The following is a 20,100-nucleotide window of genomic DNA, read 5'->3' on the forward strand; positions in this document are numbered from 1 at the left end:
TCAGTGCAGGAATGAATGTTTTGCATGGATTTATGTATTTTTACATCAATTAAGGAATTTGCTCTTCAGACCTTCTGGGGTCTTCACAACATAGAACCAGACCCATTCAGAGGACCATAAAACATTAAGACTTCCTATCCTTATCTATGAAGTGTTCCAATATCTATGGCTATCCCTCTCACATAAAGATAATCCTGTTTCTCGTCACTTGACTTATCTATTGCCTTCTTTCTCTCTGTGCTGTGTTGTATATAAGTATGCGATTCTTCAGAATTTGCTTTAGTCTTTGCCTGATGAAGGGACCTGCGTAGTCTCGAAAGCTTGCAATTTGTTACCATCTTTTCAGTTAACCATTAAAAGGTAGCAACCATTAAGGACTCTCACATCTAAATATTTTTGTAAAAAAATAATTGTATGTATAATTAATAAGCAGTTTCCTAGCGGAAGTCACCGTAAGAACTGTCAGGGTAGGTGCACACAGTCAGTAATTGGCAGCGCTTTGGAATCAGCACTTTCCAATAAATTATACATTTTGCTTTTAAGAAATAGACTACATAAGAATGGAAATAGTACAACAGCAATACTCAACGGATGCCAAGAAAATGATGCTGTAAAATGCATTTGTGTCCAGACTGGGCAAGGACAGTTTTTGCTTTTTTTTTTTTTTTAAATTATAAATGGCAACCTCCAAATGTAACACTCTTTCAATATTGCAACCCAGCAATAATAGTAGTAATAAGTGCTAAAATGTAATGGCTATTGAGATCAGTGTGCATTTTATGTAAAAGGGATGGCAGTGATTTGACAAGTTGGCAAGATTTTGGAAAATTGCTGCTCAAGCTAATCTGTTTGTGTTTTTTACAATTTTTTTTCATCACTTAAATTAAAAAAAAAAAGCAAGTGTGGTACCGTCGTAATCGTAGTGATCTAGCCAACTATATTTCCAGGCCACTTTTTTTGCTGCAGATGAAAGGCGAAAAATCAAAGCCCAAAAAACAATTGTGGAATTGCGGGTTTTTGTGGAACTGCGGGTGTCATTCAAAATTACAACTAGTCTCACAAAAAGCGAGCCCTCATATGGTTTTGTTAGTGGGAAAAAATAAAAAAAAGTTACGGCTCTTCGAAGAGGGAAAAATTTACGTTCAAAATCAAAAAATAGCTCGATCCTAGGGGGTTAAATAATATAAAAAATAGAAGTTTGGTAAAGCTGTAACTGCACGACATGAAGAATCATGTTTACAGCACAATGAGCGCCGTGAAAACAAAACCTGTGCGCACACCTGGGTGTGGTGCCGCGCCGGCCGCTGCTTGGCGTTGTACATGGGCACCAGAGCTGCCCTCACATTGGAAGCATTGTTCTGGGACGGAACATGGATGAACATGGTGCAGTTGCCATATTTTTCCACACAAGCCATTGGGCAACGTGCAAAATCGACCATGTGCACCGGCTATAATAGGGCTGAGTACCTCCTTGGCGCGCACGCACAGACCACCCTCCCATCTGAACGAGCCCTTAGGCTTTAATATTATTTATTTGGGGCCTTAGTACTGTAATTCACGATTGAGACTCCATTTTCACATTGCTCAAGGAAGCAACTATAGCCAAGTGACTGGAGCAGCAGCTACACCCTGCAGGCGTGACACGCCAGACACACAGCACTTGCTCTGCCAGAACAATTACTTTGCCAGTCACACCCAGGCCTAAAATGGCCTCACTCTGCTCTCCACACAGAACGTTCCAGAGGGTGCTGCCGCAGCACGGCCGTGTGGGCGTGGCCCAGCAGGAGGCCATCCCGCTCGCCTCTTTGATAGTACAGTCACGCCTCTCTTAGCCCCATTGAATTCTGGGAGATGAAGTCCGCTATGTGTATCATACTAAAGCTGCTAAGAGAAAAAGAACTACATTTCCCGACTTGCACAGAACTACAGCCAGCCTCTACTGACACTGAGCAGGCGCAATGCATCCCTCTCTGGACTCTCCCCGCTGCCCGGCTGCTTGTTTTCGTGAGTTGAAGAGCCGCAGTGGAAGAGACAGGACCGGAGCTTGTGATAGCACCGATCTTCAGCTACCTGCGCTCACAACTTGCCAGGTAACTGGGCCCCGGAGCGGTGCTCCTAAACGTCACTGACATCAACGGGGCGTGAGGTAGACTGAGGCATTCGGGGGCTTAGCCAGGTCTCCCCTATATCCGGTCCCACAGTGTCACAATCCTCCCATTGTTACCCGACACCTGAGGCACCAGCAGCAAAACACAACGGTGTGGAGCCGGTCCCCAATGTCGTCCTTCATACTGACAGAGGTGACATTGCGGAGGCCGAGCTTCATAATCCGGGCACTTCACGGTCAGTGCCGTAGAGTTAACCCAATAGTGTCCCTGAGGGATGCAAGCAGCCCCCTTCAGAGGGTTGTTGTTATAGAGGCAGGCTGCTCCAGAACACAGGGATGTTGTCAGAGGCAGGCTGCTCCAGACCACAGGGATGTTGTCAGAGGCAGGCTGCTCCAGAACACAGGGATGTTGTCAGAGGCAGGCTGCTCCAGAACACAGGGATGTTGTCAGAGGCAGGCTGCTCCAGAACACAGGGATGTTGTCAGAGGCAGGCTGCTCCAGAACACAGGGATGTTGTCAGAGGCAGGCTGCTCCAGAACACAGGGATGTTGTCAGAGGCAGGCTGCTCCAGAACACAGGGATGTTGTCAGAGGCAGGCTGCTCCAGAACACAGGGATAGTGTCAGAGGCAGGCTGCTCCAGAACACAGGGATGTTGTCAGAGGCAGGCTGCTCCAGAACACAGGGAATAGTGTCAGAGGCAGGCTGCTCCAGAACACAGGGATGTTGTCGGAGGCAGGCTGCTCCAGAACACAGGGATGTTGTCGGAGGCAGGCTGCTCCAGAACACAGGGATGTTGTCAGAGGCAGGCTGCTCCAGAACACAGGGATGTTGTCAGAGGCAGGCTGCTCCAGAACACAGGGATGTTGTCAGAGGCAGGCTGCTCCAGAACACAGGGATGTTGTCAGAGGCAGGCTGCTCCAGAACACAGGGATAGTGTCAGAGGCAGGCTGCTCCAGAACACAGGGATGTTGTCAGAGGCAGGCTGCTCCAGAACACAGGGATAGTGTCAGAGGCAGGCTGCTCCAGAACACAGGGATAGTGTCAGAGGCAGGCTGCTCCAGAACACAGGGATAGTGTCAGAGGCAGGCTGCTCCAGAACACAGGGATAGTGTCAGAGGCAGGCTGCTCCAGAACACAGGGATGTTGTCAGAGGCAGGCTGCTCCAGAACACAGGGATGTTGTCAGAGGCAGGCTGCTCCAGAACACAGGGATGTTGTCAGAGGCAGGCTGCTCCAGAACACAGGGATGTTGTCAGAGGCAGGCTGCTCCAGAACACAGGGATGTTGTCAGAGGCAGGCTGCTCCAGAACACAGGGATGTTGTCAGAGGCAGGCTGCTCCAGAACACAGGGATGTTGTCAGAGGCAGGCTGCTCCAGAACAGGGATGTTGTCAGAGGCAGGCTGCTCCAGAACACAGGGATGTTGTCAGAGGCAGGCTGCTCCAGAACACAGGGATGTTGTCAGAGGCAGGCTGCTCCAGAACACAGGGATGTTGTCAGAGGCAGGCTGCTCCAGAACACAGGGATGTTGTCAGAGGCAGGCTGCTCCAGAACACAGGGATGTTGTCAGAGGCAGGCTGCTCCAGAACACAGGGATGTTGTCAGAGGCAGGCTGCTCCAGAACACAGGGATGTTGTCGGAGGCAGGCTGCTCCAGAACACAGGGATGTTGTCAGAGGCAGGCTGCTCCAGAACACAGGGATGTTGTCGGAGGCAGGCTGCTCCAGAACACAGGGATGTTGTCGGAGGCAGGCTGCTCCAGAACACAGGGATGTTGTCGGAGGCAGGCTGCTCCAAAACACAGGAATAGTTTCAGAGGCAGGCTGCTCCAGAACACAGGGATAGTGTCAGAGGCAGGCTGCTCCAGAACACAGGGATGTTGTCAGAGGCAGGCTGCTCCAGAACACAGGGATGTTGTCAGTGAAACAAAACACGTGAGCACAGCTATTGTGGTGCACAGGTAGGTTCCCAAACCATATACATGTAAGTACAAAGGACCTGGCACTCAACTTGAATTTGAGATTTTTTTATTCTGTAGTACGATCAAAACGTTTCGGCCTGGTATGGCCTTCGTCAGTTACTGTAGCGTTATTCTTTTAAGGCGAGTAGAAAGCACGTCTGAGTGCTGGTGTTGTGCGGGTCCAGACGCGGTGTCCGCTGTCGGAGTGTGTGACACGCGGGCATCACGCCGAAAGCGGTGGACACCGCGTCTGGACCCGCACAACACCAGCACTCAGACGTGCTTTCTACTCGCCTTAAAAGAATAACGCTACAGTAACTGACGAAGGCCATACCAGGCCGAAACGTTTTGATCGTACTACAGAATAAAAAAATCTCAAATTCAAGTTGAGTGCCAGGTCCTTTGTACTTACAGGGATGTTGTCAGTCAGGCTGCTCCAGATCACAGGGATGTTGTCAGAGGCAGGCTGCTCCAGGACAAAGGGATGTCAGTCAGGCTGCTCCAGAACACAGGGATGTTGTCAGAGGCAGGCTGCTCCAGAACACAGGGATGTTGTCGGAGGCAGGCTGCTCCAGAACAGGGATGTTGTCAGAGGCAGGCTTCTCCTGAACACAGGGATAGTGTCAGAGGCAGGCTGCTCCAGGACACAGGGATGTTGTCAGAGGCAGGCTGCTTCAGAACACAGGGAATGTAGTCAGAGGCAGGCTGCTCCTGGACACAGGGATGTTGTCAGAGGCAGGCTGCTCCAGAACACAGGCATGTTGTCAGAGGCAAGCTGCTCCAGAACACAGGGATGTTTTCAGATGTGTCTACATGTCCCTGTGTTGCTTCTTTTTTTATTTGCTTGTGTAATGTGTATACTTGGCAGTAGGGGGCAGACTTGCCACATCTTCGGTTCCTTTTTCCTCGCACAGTGCTGGTGGGGGTGGCACACTGTATGCTGCTATTGTATACAGTTATTACTGGCGCTGTAGTTGGCAGCATTGTCGCACTGATCAGCAGGTATTTAGGAACCCTGCGGCATGCCCGGGCACTGATGTGGATTTTTTTGGATGCTGGGATTTATGGACTTCTAGATTTTATGGCCTTGCTGTTTCCAATCTGTACAATGCGAGGCGATTGAGCTCTGAAGGCCGTAGCTTACCAGCCCAGTCCTGGGCACAGTTGCTAATGTAGACAGGAGACCTGCTCATCCAGTCAGTCATTTCCCTGCTCTGCACAGATGGAGGGGAAAAGACCCCAAAGCTGCTGTCTGTTGGGTTTTCTATCATTTAAAGGAGTCTCTGGTTGAGGAGATTGATTCCATCCTTTTGCTTGGGACTGGTTCTCTTGTTTACCTCCTTTTTCTTTTTTTCTTGCTTGATTTCTTTCCATTGTATTTTCTTTCTTGCATGCTTTATACGTACAGTATGTAATATGCTGGTCCTGAGGGGGATTTCTAATTAGTCAGTTTAGTAGCTAAAGGGAAAACTTAAAAAAAGGAGGATTCTGTGGTTGCTCTTGGTATAAGGCTGGTGCTGTCCCTAACTAGGGTATTGCATGGTTACAAAGGTGTGCAATGCTATGAGAATATATATTTTATTATTAGAGGGGACAGCGGACTGTTGTTACATTGTGGGTTGCAAATGTTGATTATGGAAATCTGCTTTTTGTCCATATTGTTGAGAAAATCTTAAAAACCACTAATGACATCTAATCTTCCTATCCTGCACTCATCCTTCGCTTTATTACTATATACTTGTTTATCCGCTTGTTGCTATATCTTCAGCTAGTCCTTGATGTCATAATTCAAGCAAAATGCAGACAGAAATCAAATGAACCCAAAAAGAATGAAGGGATTCAGTCCGCTTCTGCTTAGTGCAGGCTTGTCCGGGCATGTGTGTGCGTTATTGTATAAGCTTGTGGCCAAAAGCAATGAAATAACTAGTCTGCTTGTTTAGGAGGAGTACACTTTTTGCAATGTTTTTTTTTGTGGTGCATTAAATCACTTAAATCACTGTATTTCTGCAATATTTCTTTTCTATTAGTTTAGCTCCTGCATCTTTCAAGTGTTTCTACAGACAGCAAACTTGTACTGGGACCTTCCCATTGTGCTTGGAGGTGCGCACAACTCTGAGCGTGCAGATGGTTATGATCTGTGGGGTAACCAATGTGGGCACCCAGATCCGTCAATACCTGGATAGCACAGCTATCCTTTTCCACCATGAACCTGCACATTTAGGCTGTGTTCACACGTTGCAGATTATTCGCGTTTTTTTCGCGTTTTTTCCCTATAAAAACGCTATAAAACCGCAAATAATCTGCTTATATTATGCATCCTATCATTTTTAATGAATTCTGCACTTTTTGTACACATGATGCGTTTTTTTCCGCGGTAAAAACGCATCGCGGTAAAAAACGCAGCATGTTCATTAATTTTGCGTTTTTTTTGCGGATTTCCCACTTAAAATGCATTGGGAAGTGTCCGGAAAAAAACGCGTCAAAATCGCGGCAAAAACGCACGCGGTTTTCTTGCGGATTTCTTGCAGAAAATGTCCGGAATTCTCCAGAATTTTCTGCAAGAAATCCTGAACGTGTGCACATAGCCTTAATGTACACAGTCATCGCTCTTCCTAGTTCCTGACATTGGAAATGTAAATAAGAGAGAAGGGTAGTACGGGGCAGGTCAACGTGAGCGCGGACAATTTGCATACAGAAACACTTGCAAATGGTTTGAAAAATAATCAAGGATTCATAAAAGCAGAAAAATGACGCAGTGCATCACCATGTGTTTTAATGAATGCATACATTGCCTTAAATGTGCGAGAGATGTAGAGTGCAGGTGATGCAGACATTTTTAAGTAAGATGTGTTTTTTGTCTATAGTTTTAGTGAACGTGGTTTCACTAGAGGCGCTCAATGCTAAGAGAAGATGAAAGATTTAGATCTAGGAGTCGAATATGTCATACCCAGCCTTGGGTACAGAAATGTCCGGGAGCAAACCAACAAAGATGAGAAAAAAGAGGATGAAGACTTCAGATATTCAAAGGCGAAATCAACGGTTAGTTTGACTTTGTTTGGCTTTGTAATATTGGTCTCAAGATGTTGTTTAAAGAGATGATTTTGAGCTATTACTATGGGCATACAGGTAATAGAATGGTTAAACTAGTCTTACCTGTATGCCTCATAGCTGCAGTGTAGATCTTGAGACATGTAGTTATGTAGTTATGTTTTATGTTAATGATTTATTTCAGGTTCCGGGGCGTGCGGTTCCTGGAAGAAATCCCTGCCTCCTCTTCCTTATAATAGCACCCCTCTCCCATGCGTGTAACACTGACTTGTAATGTGCAGTTGCAAAGCTGTAGTCCCGCGCATGTGCTGTCCACTTGCACGGTTATGTGAAACTTATCCTCCCTTCCATGGGCAGAGTCTTCATCGATCTTCTGCACTGGTGAGTCACAGCACAATAGCAGAGAATTACCTGTGCAGAAGATCGATGAAGGCTCTGCCCATAGACGGGTGAATAGGTTTCACATAAACACACGGGTAGACGACGCATGCGCAGGGCTACAGCGCTGCAACTTCACATCACTGGTCAGTGTGATGCGTATGGGAGACGGGTGCTATTATACTGAAGAGGGAAGGCAGGGATTTCTTCCATGCACCGCATGCCCTGGAGCCTGGATGAAATCATTAACGTAAAACATTAGAACTGCATTTCTCAAGATCTACACCGCAGCTATGAGGCATACAGGTAAGGCTGGTTTAACCATTCGATTACCTGTATGCCCATAGTAATAGGCTTAATATTGTCCATGGGGTGACAGATTCCTTAAAAAACAAACTGGCGGTTAGTTGCTAACTACCTACTTGTTCTAAGCGTCATCAGCACAGAGCGAACATTGACTGCTCCTACCAGCGATTCAGTTGCTTCATATCAATAGGAGCTCTTTCTCTTCCAGGCTGCTCTGTCAATGAACAGGACGTGACTGCCAACGTCATGCTGATTGACATCCGGCTCCCTGTAGTTAGACTGGATGGAGCTAGCTGTCAGTCAGCATAATGTCGGCAGTCAAGCCCGTCAGCAAAGCAGAGTGGAAGAAAACCTTCTTGATTGTTGATGTGACATCAGTGGAAGCTGCTGAATCACCGGCATGAACGGTCTGTGACCACTCTGTGCTGGTAGAGATCGGCGCCAGGCACAACAGGCAAGTAGGTAGCACCTACCTGTCTGTTAGTTTTTAGATAAATAGTAAAAAAAAAAAATGGTTGCAGATAATTCCTTTAAAGAATAATATGCCCCGATATATTAAATACTTCATATGGGGTACAAAATAATGTAACATGTATTACAGTGGTTGCCTGGGTTGAAATGAAAAGTCTGCAATATTCTAGATGACTGCACATTGCCGAAACGTAACAGTGCGCAATTCGCCGACTGTCACAACGACCCTGTATTCCACACATGGGAGGGCTGTAATGTGACTGCATGTATGCAATTTGCATACTTCTGGTCACTTGTCAACCAGACTCGTCAAACTGCTCTCAGTATAAGAAAATTGAGAAATACGGACGACCATCCACCTGCACAGAAAATACAGAAGAATTGTGACGCATCGTACATTTTTATGATTCCTCAATTATTAAGTGACTGCAGAGTTTTCATATCAGGCCCGACAACCTCTTTAAACGGAATCTGTCACCGGGTTTTTCACTATTTCATCAGCAAGAAGCATGATGTGGGGGTAGAGACCCTGATTCCAGTGCTGTATCACCTACGGGACTGCTTACTGTCTTTGATAAAAACACTGTTTGATCTGCTGCAGATGTACCACTTCTCGAAACGCTGAGCTCTGTATAACCCCCCCCACCACTGATTGGCATCTTTCTGATCCAATCAGTGGTGGGGACGGGGTTATAGAGCTCATGAATATGAAGGACTACATGGCTGCAGATTTCGTAGTCTTCTAGTCATAAACTCCTGCTGATGAAACTGATTTTATCAACGTTACTGCAAGCAGTCCAGTAAGTCACACATCGCTAGAATCAGGGTCTCTGTCTATATCATGTTGCTCTTAGATGAGGTGGCAAAAACCTTTTGGCAGTTTCCGATTAAAGAGGTTTTCTAGGAGTTTGGCTATATTTAGTGTATTTGTCTACATTTTACATTATGAAATAAACTAGATTTACAAAGGTTTTTCTTTGGCCTGTAATGTTCCCCAGGTTCTCTGTCTCTTTTTCATGGCATGTCATTTTTAGACAATGTAGCTGTAAAATATAAATCCTCAATGTGTTCTCAAACAGCTAGGTGCTATTGCATCTGATAGCATTGTGCAATGTGCTTACAGTACACCTCCGATATTGTAATGGTACTCCGTCCAGAACACCCGAGAGCCCTAAACAGAACTGCGGAGGGGCAGTCCCACTTCTAGCCTGTTAGAAACAATGCTAGACCATTTCATGTTTGATTAATTTGGTGCAAATGCTATTTTTTTTTGTTTGTTGTGTTTTCCATTTTGGTTTAAGTTTTTGGGGTTTAAAATGTTGCACAGTCCTGTCAATAAACTTTAAAATGTCATGTTAGTCTTAAACTTTGGAAAAATAAGATTAGACAGATTTTGCACTCCACTTGGATACTGGCAACATTTCAAAAAGTCTCAAATTGGCAGAAAACATCTGGATAATGTAGACCATATTCACATTGTTGAGTAAACCTAAGAAAAAATGTCTGGGACTAAAAGAACTACCGTATTTTCTGGTGTATAAGACGACTGGGCGTATAAGACGACCCCCAACTTTTCCATATAAAATATGGAATTTGGGATATACCCGTCGTATAAGACGGGGGTCATCTTATACGCCCAGTCATCTTATACGGCGTGTGGTTCCCAGGGTCTGGATGAGAGGAGACTCTCCTTCAGGCCCTGGGATCCATATTCATGTAAAAAATAAAGAATAAAAATAAAAAATATGGATATACTCACCCCTCCGACGGACCCTGGCTCTCAGCGGTGCAAGCATCTTCCTCCGTTCCTAAGAATGCAGTGAGTGAAGGACCTGCGATGACGTCGCGGTCACGCGACCACTCACGTGACCGCTCATGTGACCGTGATGTCACCGAAGGTCCTTCACTCACTGCATTCTTAGGAACGGAGGCAGACTCTTGCACTGCTGAGAGCCAGGGTCCGTCGGAGGGGTGAGTATATCCATATTTTTTATTTTTATTCTTTATTTTTTACATGAATATGGATCCCAGGGCCTGAAGGAGAGTCTCCTCTCCTTCAGACCCTGGGAACCATCCAGGATCGCTCTGTGCACCCGTACCCAGCATATAAGACGACCCCCGACTTTTGGGACAATTTTTAGGGGTTAAAAAGTCGTCTGATACGCCGGAAAATACGGTAGGTTAAAAAAATAAGGAAAAGCCATAAATAATTTGGCACAAACATAAAATTGCCCAATAACTATTGCTTACTCCAATAAAGGTAGTAAAATGAATGAATTGAGGCCTTTAGACCACCTTTACATGTTCAGCATTTTGGTCAGTATTTTACATCAGTATTTGTAATCCAAAACCAGGAGGAGTGGACTATAAGAGGGAAAGTATAATAGAAACACGTCACCACTTGTGCTTTTTTTACCCACTTCTGGTTTTGACTTACAAATACTGATGTAAAATACTGACCAAATACTGAACTAAATAGTGAACTCTTGGCAAACTAGGTCACTATTGTCAAATGGTCAGTTCACCTTCATGTTTTGTCAGCCTGGATGATAGCTGGCCATTGAATGGTCAAATGACGGCGTGAGCCCTCAGGTGTAATGGAATGTGAAAAGTTTACCTCAGGTCACTGGCGTCGACTGATGGGACAATAACTCCCATTAGCCTACACCTGCTGCCGTTAATAACAGCGAGACCAGGCATCGACTGATGGGAGTATTCATCAGCCTACGCTCTAAATAAATAATAAAAAAAAGCAACCTGTGTGGGTTTCCCTGTATTTTTGATAACGAGCCAGGCAAAACTGCACAGTTCTCTGACCAGCATTACTGATTTTACTGCCGATCAGAGGCAGTGTTTGCTGCGCTGTCAAGCACACTGGATGTTCGGGCTCCCTATTCAAGTGAATGTTGTTTAGGTTCAGGTACTGTTCTGGTACCCGAACCAAACTTTTTTTTAACTGTTTGGCCGAAATCAACAGACCCTAAAATCCGGAGGTTCGCCCATAACTACTTATTGATCACGGTCTTCTCTGGCTTCCAGCTCTGGTTCGGTCCTTTTCTAGACTGTGATCCCAAATTGGACTAGCTGGATCACCAGGGGTTAATGTGTGGGCTGGAAGTTGCTTTGTCAATGTAAGGGTATGTGCACACAATCAGGAATGGCTCAGTGCTTGCTCAGGATTTGACACAGGTGAAATTTGCATCTGAGGTCACTTGCAGGTCACCTGCGTTTTTGATGCATTTTTACATGCGTTTTTGATGCCTTTGATGCCTTTTTTCCGCATGCGTTTTTGATGTTTTTTCAATGCATGCGTTTTTTTTGTCACTTGAAATAAAGGTAATTGAAAGTTGGCTTCTGGGAAGGAAAAAAAGTAAGTTCTTGTTTTCAGATTTATTGGGATATGTTCCCACGGTCAGTAAATGCTGCGGCTTGGACGCTGCGTACATCTGCAGCATCCAACCTGCAGCATCCAGCTGTTACATATAGTGGATGGGATTTCAAGAAATCCCATGCCCACTATGTGTGCACCAATGTTCGTGGCTCACCCGCAGAGGCGGTCATGTGGCGTGTCTTTCCAGACCGGAACATGTCAGTTTATGTAGCGAAGACGCGCGGTCTCCACTGCGTAAATTACCCATAGACTTTCATTAGATGCGTTAAAACCGCATTATCTTCCTAATCACATGCGTATTAAGTGCGGGAACGCAGCTTACTGTGCATGTGTATTTAAATAATGGTGAAACTTGGGACACAGCTGGAAGTACATGACACAGGAAGTGGAGGAAAACACAGAGAGGTCCCCTCATTTTTAATACATAATCATTTTATTAAAAAATAGCATGGGGTCCCCCTACATATGTTAACCAGTCAGAGTAAAGCAGGCTACTGGGACTGGTATTTCAGGCTAGTAAGGATCCAATATCCATGAAGCACATGATAACATCAGGCCGCAGCAGTCTGCTTATTTTGGATGGTAAGCAAAAATAGTGGGATCCCCTAAAAAAAATAAATAGGGGGACCCCATGCTATTTTTATTAACCAGCCAAGGAAAAAGCAGACAGCTACGGCCTGGTATTTCAGACTGGTAATTATCCAATATCCATGAACCTTACCAGCTTGATAATACCAGGCTGCAGTAGTCTGCTTACCTTGGATGGTTAGCAAAAATAGTGGGATCCCCTCCAAAAAAAAAATAGCGTGAGGTCCCCTATTTTTGTTAACCAGCCAAGGAAAAAGCAGACAGCTGCAGCCTGGTATTCTCAGGTTGGCGAGTCCCATGGATTTTATCCCTCACTTGCCTAAAAAACAGCAGCCCACAGCTGCCCCACAATTGGCACATCCAAAGATGCTCCAATTGTGGCACTTTACCCGGCTCTTCCCACTTGCCCTGTAGCTGTGGCAAGTGAGGTAATATTTGTGGGGTTGATGTCACCTTTGTATTGTCAGGTGACATCAAGCCAACGGCTTAGTAATGGAGAGGCGTCTATAAGACACCTATCCATTACTAATCCTATAGTCATGTGGTAAAGAAAGACACAGCCAGAATAAAGTATTTTAATTGAAATAATGACACAGACTCCACTCTTTTAATATTCTCAAATAAACCATACTTACTGCAACACCTAATTCCACCGAAGCCCTCGATCTCCTGTAAGAGAATTAAAATAAAAAAACAACAATATCCTTACCTGTCCGCCTAAAAGATCTGCATACTGTCCCATGACGAGTGCAGCTCTGCTACATCTGGATGCCTTTGGCTGAACGGTGGCATTATGCCACCACTCAGCCTGACATCCAGACACAGCGGAGCTGGAAGCTGATGACCGGAGGAGATAATGCGGTCACCTTAACTGCAGTTCTTGTGGTCAGCTGACCGTGAGAACTTGGCTAGTGACCAGAGATAACACCGTCCCCAACGGTCACGTGCACGGCAATTCTCGCGGTCAACAGATCGATCGCGAGAACTGCAGTGTACGCGAACTTCCAGCTGAAACAAGGTACGCTATTATGTAAATTAGTACACATGCGTAGTAAGCTGCGTTCCCACACTTAATATGCATGTGACTAAGAACATAATGTGGTTTTACCGCATCTAATGATAGTGAATGGGTAATTTATGCTGTGGAGATGGAGCATCTCTGCAGCGTAAATAGACGGGGGCATCTCTGAACACATAGTGGAGATGGGATTTCTTGAAATTGAAACATCTGGCCACTGCAGGTTGGATGCTGTGGATGTACGCAGCGTCCAACCCGCAGCATTTACTGACCGTGGGAACACACCCTAAGGCTATGTGCACACGTTCAGGATTTCTTGCAGAAATTTCCTGAGCAAAACGGACATTTTCTGCAAGATATCCGCATGCGCTTTTTTCTTGCGTTTTTGCGCGTTTTTTTTTTTTTTTCGCGTTTTTTTCCGGAACTTCCCAATGCATTAAACAGCGGGAAAAGCGTGAAAAATCCGCAAAATTAAGGCCATGTGCGCACGCTGAGGATTCCGTTGCAGAATTTTCTGCAGCCGTTTTGATAAATCCACAGTGCAAAACCACTGCGGTTTTTATTGCGGTTTCTGCTGCGGGTTTTCACCTGCAGTTTCCTATTGGAGCAGGTGAAAAACCGCTGCGGATTCCGTACAAAGAATTGACATGCTGCGGAAAATAAACCGCTGCGTTTCCGCGCGTTTTTTTCCGCAGCATGTGCACTGCGGATTTAATTTCCCATAGCTTTACATGGTACTGTATAGGCATGGGAAACCGCTGCGGATCCGCAGCGTGTGCACATACCCTTAATGAGCTGCGTTTTTTTACAGCAATGCGTTTTTTTAGCTGAAAAAAATGCATCATGTGCACAAAAATTGCGGAATGCATTCTAAATGATGGGATGCATAATGTATGCGTTTTTATAGCAAAAACAACGCAACGTGTGCACACAGCCTAATGGTTCATGCAGATCTCCATGAAATTCGGTCTGCGTACAGACTGCAATGCCCAGATTGTACGTGGGTCTCCCAATCATGCTCGGACCAAATTTAACAGATGTCTGCTTGAGCCATAATTCTAAGCAACATTTGTTCTGAGGCTCCATTGACTTGCTATGAGAAAGCAACCACTGCTGCACACAACAGTCCCTGTGTGAGCGGGCAAAGCGGAAGAGTGGTCACATGATCTAGAAGAGGACCGGAGCGGCGCCGGAAACCAGAGAAAGAGAAGTATTTAAAAAATGATCATAAGTGAATAGAAATGTAATACCTTTCCATAGGGGAACATATGATGAGCCTTGCGTATTTAGCACCATTGTGTAGTACCCTCTATATGTATCCTGCAACACTGAAATCTTTGTTTAAGTACCAGTGCTGGTTTCAGTGTGCTTAGTCTATTGTTGACACCATTACACTTCATATCGATGGTCGTGCACCTGTCAGTTATCCAGAGGGTATGTATTTTTAATATCCAAAGAGTGTGAATGCTCTGGATGACTACTTCACATTAAAGAAATGTATATCACACATTCACGCATTCTCCTATTAATTTCATACATCAACCCACACCCAAGCCTGATCATTGATGAGGCGAGGCTGAGAATCGCATGCTTGGGCCACTAATTAACACAAATAAAGGAGTAGTTAGAAAACCAGTTATTGTTGGTATGCGGGTAGAAAGAAGCCGAGGAGGAGACTGACTTTATTTACCAAAGCCTGTTGAATGTTGGTAGCAGATGAATCGGTTTTGCAATAGGGTCATTCCATGTCAAGTGGACCAGTGGTCCCCACTCGACCTTCTCCGATTTTGCTGAAAATTTATAAGGATGTACATGTATGTTTGAAAAGAGGTTCTGTAAATTTTTAGGGCCAGATCTCAAATACATTGGGCACTGTTGACCTTTCACTGGAGGTTCCACCAAGCCTGCGGCTTCAGCTAAGAGGATTTTGCAAACTTTGGCACATAGCCATTAGAGTTCTATACTGGCTATGATGCTGAAATTTGGCATACTAGCTAAACTTTTGCTGCTAAACACGATAAAATTATTACCGGCTATGACAAAACAATATTTCGGCTGCAATTTTGTGTCAAAGTAGCTTGAAAAACGCGTTGCATAAAATTTATGCCAAACTTTGCCCATATATAACTCAAGCCACAAACCAATAGTAACTGGTGCTTTGCCCTGTACACCAAACATCTACATGACTTTGCATTGCTGCAATATCACGGTCAAAGCATATGTATTTGTGGAAATATTCACACCCACGTATGATGAAAAACTTAAAAAAAACGAATTTTACCTATTTTTAGGTCAAATTTCTCAAAAAGGGTATCCCTAAAATATATTAATTCTGATATCATTAGAAAGAGCACATTTTTCTCTACAAGGATCATTGGGGTTTTTTTTGGAGTCTCTCAGTTTAAGAAATGAAAAATGCCACTGAACATGGTGTTATTTATTAATACGCAATGAATGGTAACTGCACTATTCAAACCCTTGCGTTGGTCCATGGTGGTTATACCACAACCAATTCCCTAAGAATTGGTATTATAATCCTATTAAGAATTGTAATAATGCTGTCTATCGAGAATTGGCAGCCCCATCGCCTAGGAGCCATGGCCGATAGCCGGGCAAGGCGAGCCTCGGGCGGTCTCTTTATCGCAGGTTCCGAAGCCTGAGGGTGGGTGTCTTTGCCTAAGAACCCAAGCCTAATATTGGGTATCTTTTGTTGGTTCCCAAGCCATAATGTTCAGTCTAAGTGGTCTGGAATTGTTGCTGAATTTGCAACATAATCGGTTCATCAGAGAAGCTGTATTGTCGGCCCATTGCTGTTGCAGCTGGTGCTGGAATTATTGCAATGATTGACTGCTCGGGAATCCAGCATGTATCATTTCTCACAGGCCAGTGAAAGAAGTTAGCTGGTCCATGAGGATGCATAAAATTTATTAATGCATCATGCTTGTCGACTGAAATTTCAGAAATATTTCCAATCCACCAGTTCATATCGTAAATGCAGGCAATGTATTGCCCTGGCTGGAGGTTAGCAATTGGCACAAAAGGCATTTCTGATCTGACAGATCTATCTACATGGGCAATGAAAGATGATGGGTCATTTGACACCCTTGAAATGCAAATCTTTTTGTCATCAATTGGCACAAACTGGTGATTTTCTCTTGTTCCAGCAATCGTATGTCCATCTTTGAACCTTTCCTCTTGAACTACCCGTATTTCGTCAATTTTTTCTTTTGGAACAAAAAAAAAAACTTGATTCCATGCAGTTGCTCATTGCAAAAGTTTAATAAATCCACCGGGGTCAGTATTTGGTTTTCAGTTGGGCGTTGAAGACTGGCACGAGCTGCCAACCTCTTTGCTGTCCCTCCAATCCCATCACAGGGTGACTTTCCATGACTGGTACCAAAAAAATTCCATTCAGCGCTGATACTGAAATCAGCATTGTGGTGGCACAAGTAGAGAAAATTTTTGAAATTTTTGTACTGGGCTGCAGATCCATCGCTGAAGTAGTGGATATGACGAATCCCATTGATGAGTCTTGAGATACTCCACAATTACTGTTAAGAAAGTGTGGACTGCAACCGTGTCATGTCGTGAGCAATCACTGATTATGCACAAGCTGATGTTCTGCACAGCTTCACCATTTAACTCCTTGAAGTAAATTACAAATGGGTGTACTGCAGCTTGACTATTTTCCCAGTGGAAACCTTGAATGGCATCTTTAACAATAAATGAGTAATTTTCAGCAAAGTCCATAAGGATCACAAGCTCTCCAGGTCTCAGATTTTCCTTCAACGATTTCAGATATCAACTTTGATGCTTGGTGATGTAGTGATGGCTACAAAGTTTAGAAATTTTCAAAAACAATTCTTCAATGAAATCTTCTATAGTCAGTTGTTTCGTATCAAGCGTGTCTCGATCAGTGTGAATCCATTGTTTGAACTCAATAATATCTTCAGGGTCACTGTTGACAAACACATTGACTAGAAATTCTTTTAAAACTTCAGGACCCGGGCATTTATCACAACGGCCAAGCATACAGTCCTTGGATTCAATTCCACAGACCATTTTGCATATGAGCTCTTTGTAGTCATCATTGATTGGGCATGCTGCAAGCATTAGTTTGACATTTTGGTGAATGGTACACACAAACGGAATGTGTTCCAGCAGATCCAACGGTTACGCACCACTTTGGCCTAAAAATTTACAGAACCTCTTTTCAAACATACATGTACATCCTTATAAATTTTCAGCAAAATCGGAGAAGGTCGAGTGGGGACGATTTTTAAAACTGGTCCACTTGATGTGGAATGACCCAATATATTTTTCAGTGCTTGCTCCCCCACCTTATCGTCTATCACACTCTCATTTCTCGTACATATGGTGTACTCATTAACAATACAGTACAGCCTCCATCTTGCTTGCTAACTGTCATCCTGCATTTTATTCCTCTATGCTCTTATCAATCCCATCATGCATCAGTGTAGCATCATATTGGCAGTTGGAGCCAGTACCATCTCTGCCTGCTGGGAGTACATTGTCATTATCATCTGAGTCTTGGACATCGGCGAAATAGAAAAAGGTGAGGGAAGAAACCTCCAGCAATGAAATCAAGAAGGAAAGTTATCTTTTTTGTAAAAAAAAAAAAAAAAGAGTGAACTTTTATTCGGTACAGTAGTACATTAAAAAAGACATGGATCCTGGTCACCACAACCTGGGATGAACAACCAACAACCTGAGTTGTTCATCCCAGGTAGTGGTGACCAGGATCCATGTCTTTTTTTTAATGTACTACTGTACCGAATAAAAGTTTTTTCATATTATTTTTCCAAAAAAAGATAACTTTTCGTCTTGATTTCATCACTGGAGGTTTCTTCCCCCACCTTTTTCTACTTGGGTATCCATGGTTACGACCACTGATACAGTGACAGATAGCTAGTTGTTAGTGGTCATAACCATGGATACCTAAGGTCCTGTAATGCCTGCACATGAGGAAAGAGATGTAGCGAAAACTATACTGCTATAACAGAAATTGTTCTGCAGCTGGTGCAGAAGAGCTAAAAATTGCAAAATTCTGTGGAACTATTCCTTTTTTATGCCAGTTTTTTGGCATAGATGGGATGATAGTCTTTTACTCAACAGGGCAATCACCTGCTCACAAGATTACATGCCTTCTCCCTCTCTCTATTGTGGATTAGTACATAGGAGAAGTGCCATGTACACAGAAGAATAAACTTCCTGGGAAGCCAGCAATGCGGAGCTCCATTTCTAGTGTATCCATGCCTTTTAGTTACAGATACAATCAGTAAGAGACGTATTATGTTAAGCCATGCAGGTTCCTAAGCAATAAGTAAGAGCGAAAGACAGTATGTCATACATTAGGAAAGGTTTCCTGGGAGGAAGTTTCAAAATATGGTCAAATTAGCCATCTTGTTATCATCTTCATATCGTTCTGACAACATAAAGCTGATTCTGGTCCTTTTCATTTACTGCAGCTATGTTTCTTATGTTCATTTGGTCTAATGAGGCTCTCATGAGTGTTAATTGTCTAGTTCTGTATTGAGAATTCTACAAGGTCCATATTCCCTTTTCACAAAGGAGACATTAATTTGGAAAACTCAGCCCAATCTAATGACCAATTGCTTTTCAACCTTATTTTATAATATGGGAGCCATTGGGCAAACTCTTGTGTTAGCCGCAGCTTGTGGCCACACCTTTATACGGAGTTTTTACCACAAGTCCATGTATGAGTTTCGATCGCATACCCATTGATCACTCTTTTCTAGACCTCTTCCATTGTACAGTTTACCATGGAGAAAGATCAACTTACGGTACTTGTATTGTATGCCGGTCCTAGTCTCCCACTCTTATCTTTGTGATGATTCATGGTTGTGGAGATGGAAGCAGTACTGAAATTATTCATATTACTCACGTGAACCTAAAGAGTCATCTGTGAATTTACAATGGTAATGAAGGTGACCTGCTGCATTAATGCTGGTTCAGTAAGTTTTTTTCCAGGCTTTAAGAAATTCCTGACACAAAAGGAAAAAAACATATACAGTATACTTAGCACAATCAGGCCATTTAACACGATCCTGTGTAGGTGGCCATCGGGCCTTCAAATAGTGCAAGCAGTTTGAATCCCTTCATAGCGACCCCTGAGGCTCCTACTATGAAAGGGGGCATAGACATTAGATGGCTGTTAGCCGAATGCTCGTTCATTCTACTTGGCCAAGCATGTACCGTATGTTCTCAGTAGGATGAGGGAAGTAAGCTGCTGCCACACTCCCATGGAGACTGTTTATTTCTCTTAGGCTGGTTACACACATTTGTGAACATAGACCTCTAGGTGTGCTGATCTGAGCTGTCTACTTCATAGGCGTATATAAAACTACAGTATACTCTCCTACTGGACTCTGGCTGCTCCTTGGTACAGCTGTCCTGTGTCTCCCACTGGTCTTTATGCTAATTGTGGATAACTCCTCTGTAGTTTATGGCGCAATAAAACAGTTACCAATAGGTATGCCAATAGTAGTTAACGTACTAATAATGAAGTCTAAAGTTCCTGTGACATTTAGAAAGCGGTTTCTCAGCAGAGCCAAATGGATGAGCGCTACACGTGTGCCAAGCGCTATGTTTGACACCAGCCTAAAAAATAAAAGCCCTATAATTTACGGTTATACATTTGGCAATTTACTATAAGCTATCACATATTGGCGCAGTAGAAGACTTTTGCAAGTTCATTGAAAGCACATCAGGGACATCTGTTTTTCAGGCCCCCTTAAGAAATCTGTTATTTATGTCCTTATGCGGTTCGTTTTTTAAGTACCGTAAATACGG

At 44.0% G+C, this 20,100-nt stretch overlaps 1 protein-coding gene across 6 annotated transcripts in view; it reads left to right on the forward strand.

Annotated features, from left to right (window-relative positions):
* Positions 1 to 1,957: 1,957 nt before the first annotated feature.
* The window catches only part of ABCC5 (ATP binding cassette subfamily C member 5), a 123,678-nt gene continuing 105,535 nt past the window's right edge, over positions 1,958 to 20,100 (forward strand). For 5 of the 6 annotated variants that reach the window (XM_077290143.1, XM_077290148.1, XM_077290149.1 and 2 more), the window contains exons 1-2: positions 1,958 to 2,090; positions 6,931 to 7,105. In XM_077290143.1, coding sequence (XP_077146258.1) covers positions 6,977 to 7,105 — 129 coding nt within the window. In that variant the 5' untranslated portion in view covers positions 1,958 to 2,090; positions 6,931 to 6,976. Of the gene's footprint in view, positions 2,091 to 5,049; positions 5,069 to 6,930; positions 7,106 to 20,100 lie in introns of those variants that run through there. The other variant, XM_077290145.1, reaches the window with a different exon arrangement.

This window comes from Ranitomeya variabilis, chromosome 2 (genome assembly GCF_051348905.1).
Source record: "Ranitomeya variabilis isolate aRanVar5 chromosome 2, aRanVar5.hap1, whole genome shotgun sequence".
NCBI classification, from domain to species: domain Eukaryota; kingdom Metazoa; phylum Chordata; class Amphibia; order Anura; family Dendrobatidae; genus Ranitomeya; species Ranitomeya variabilis.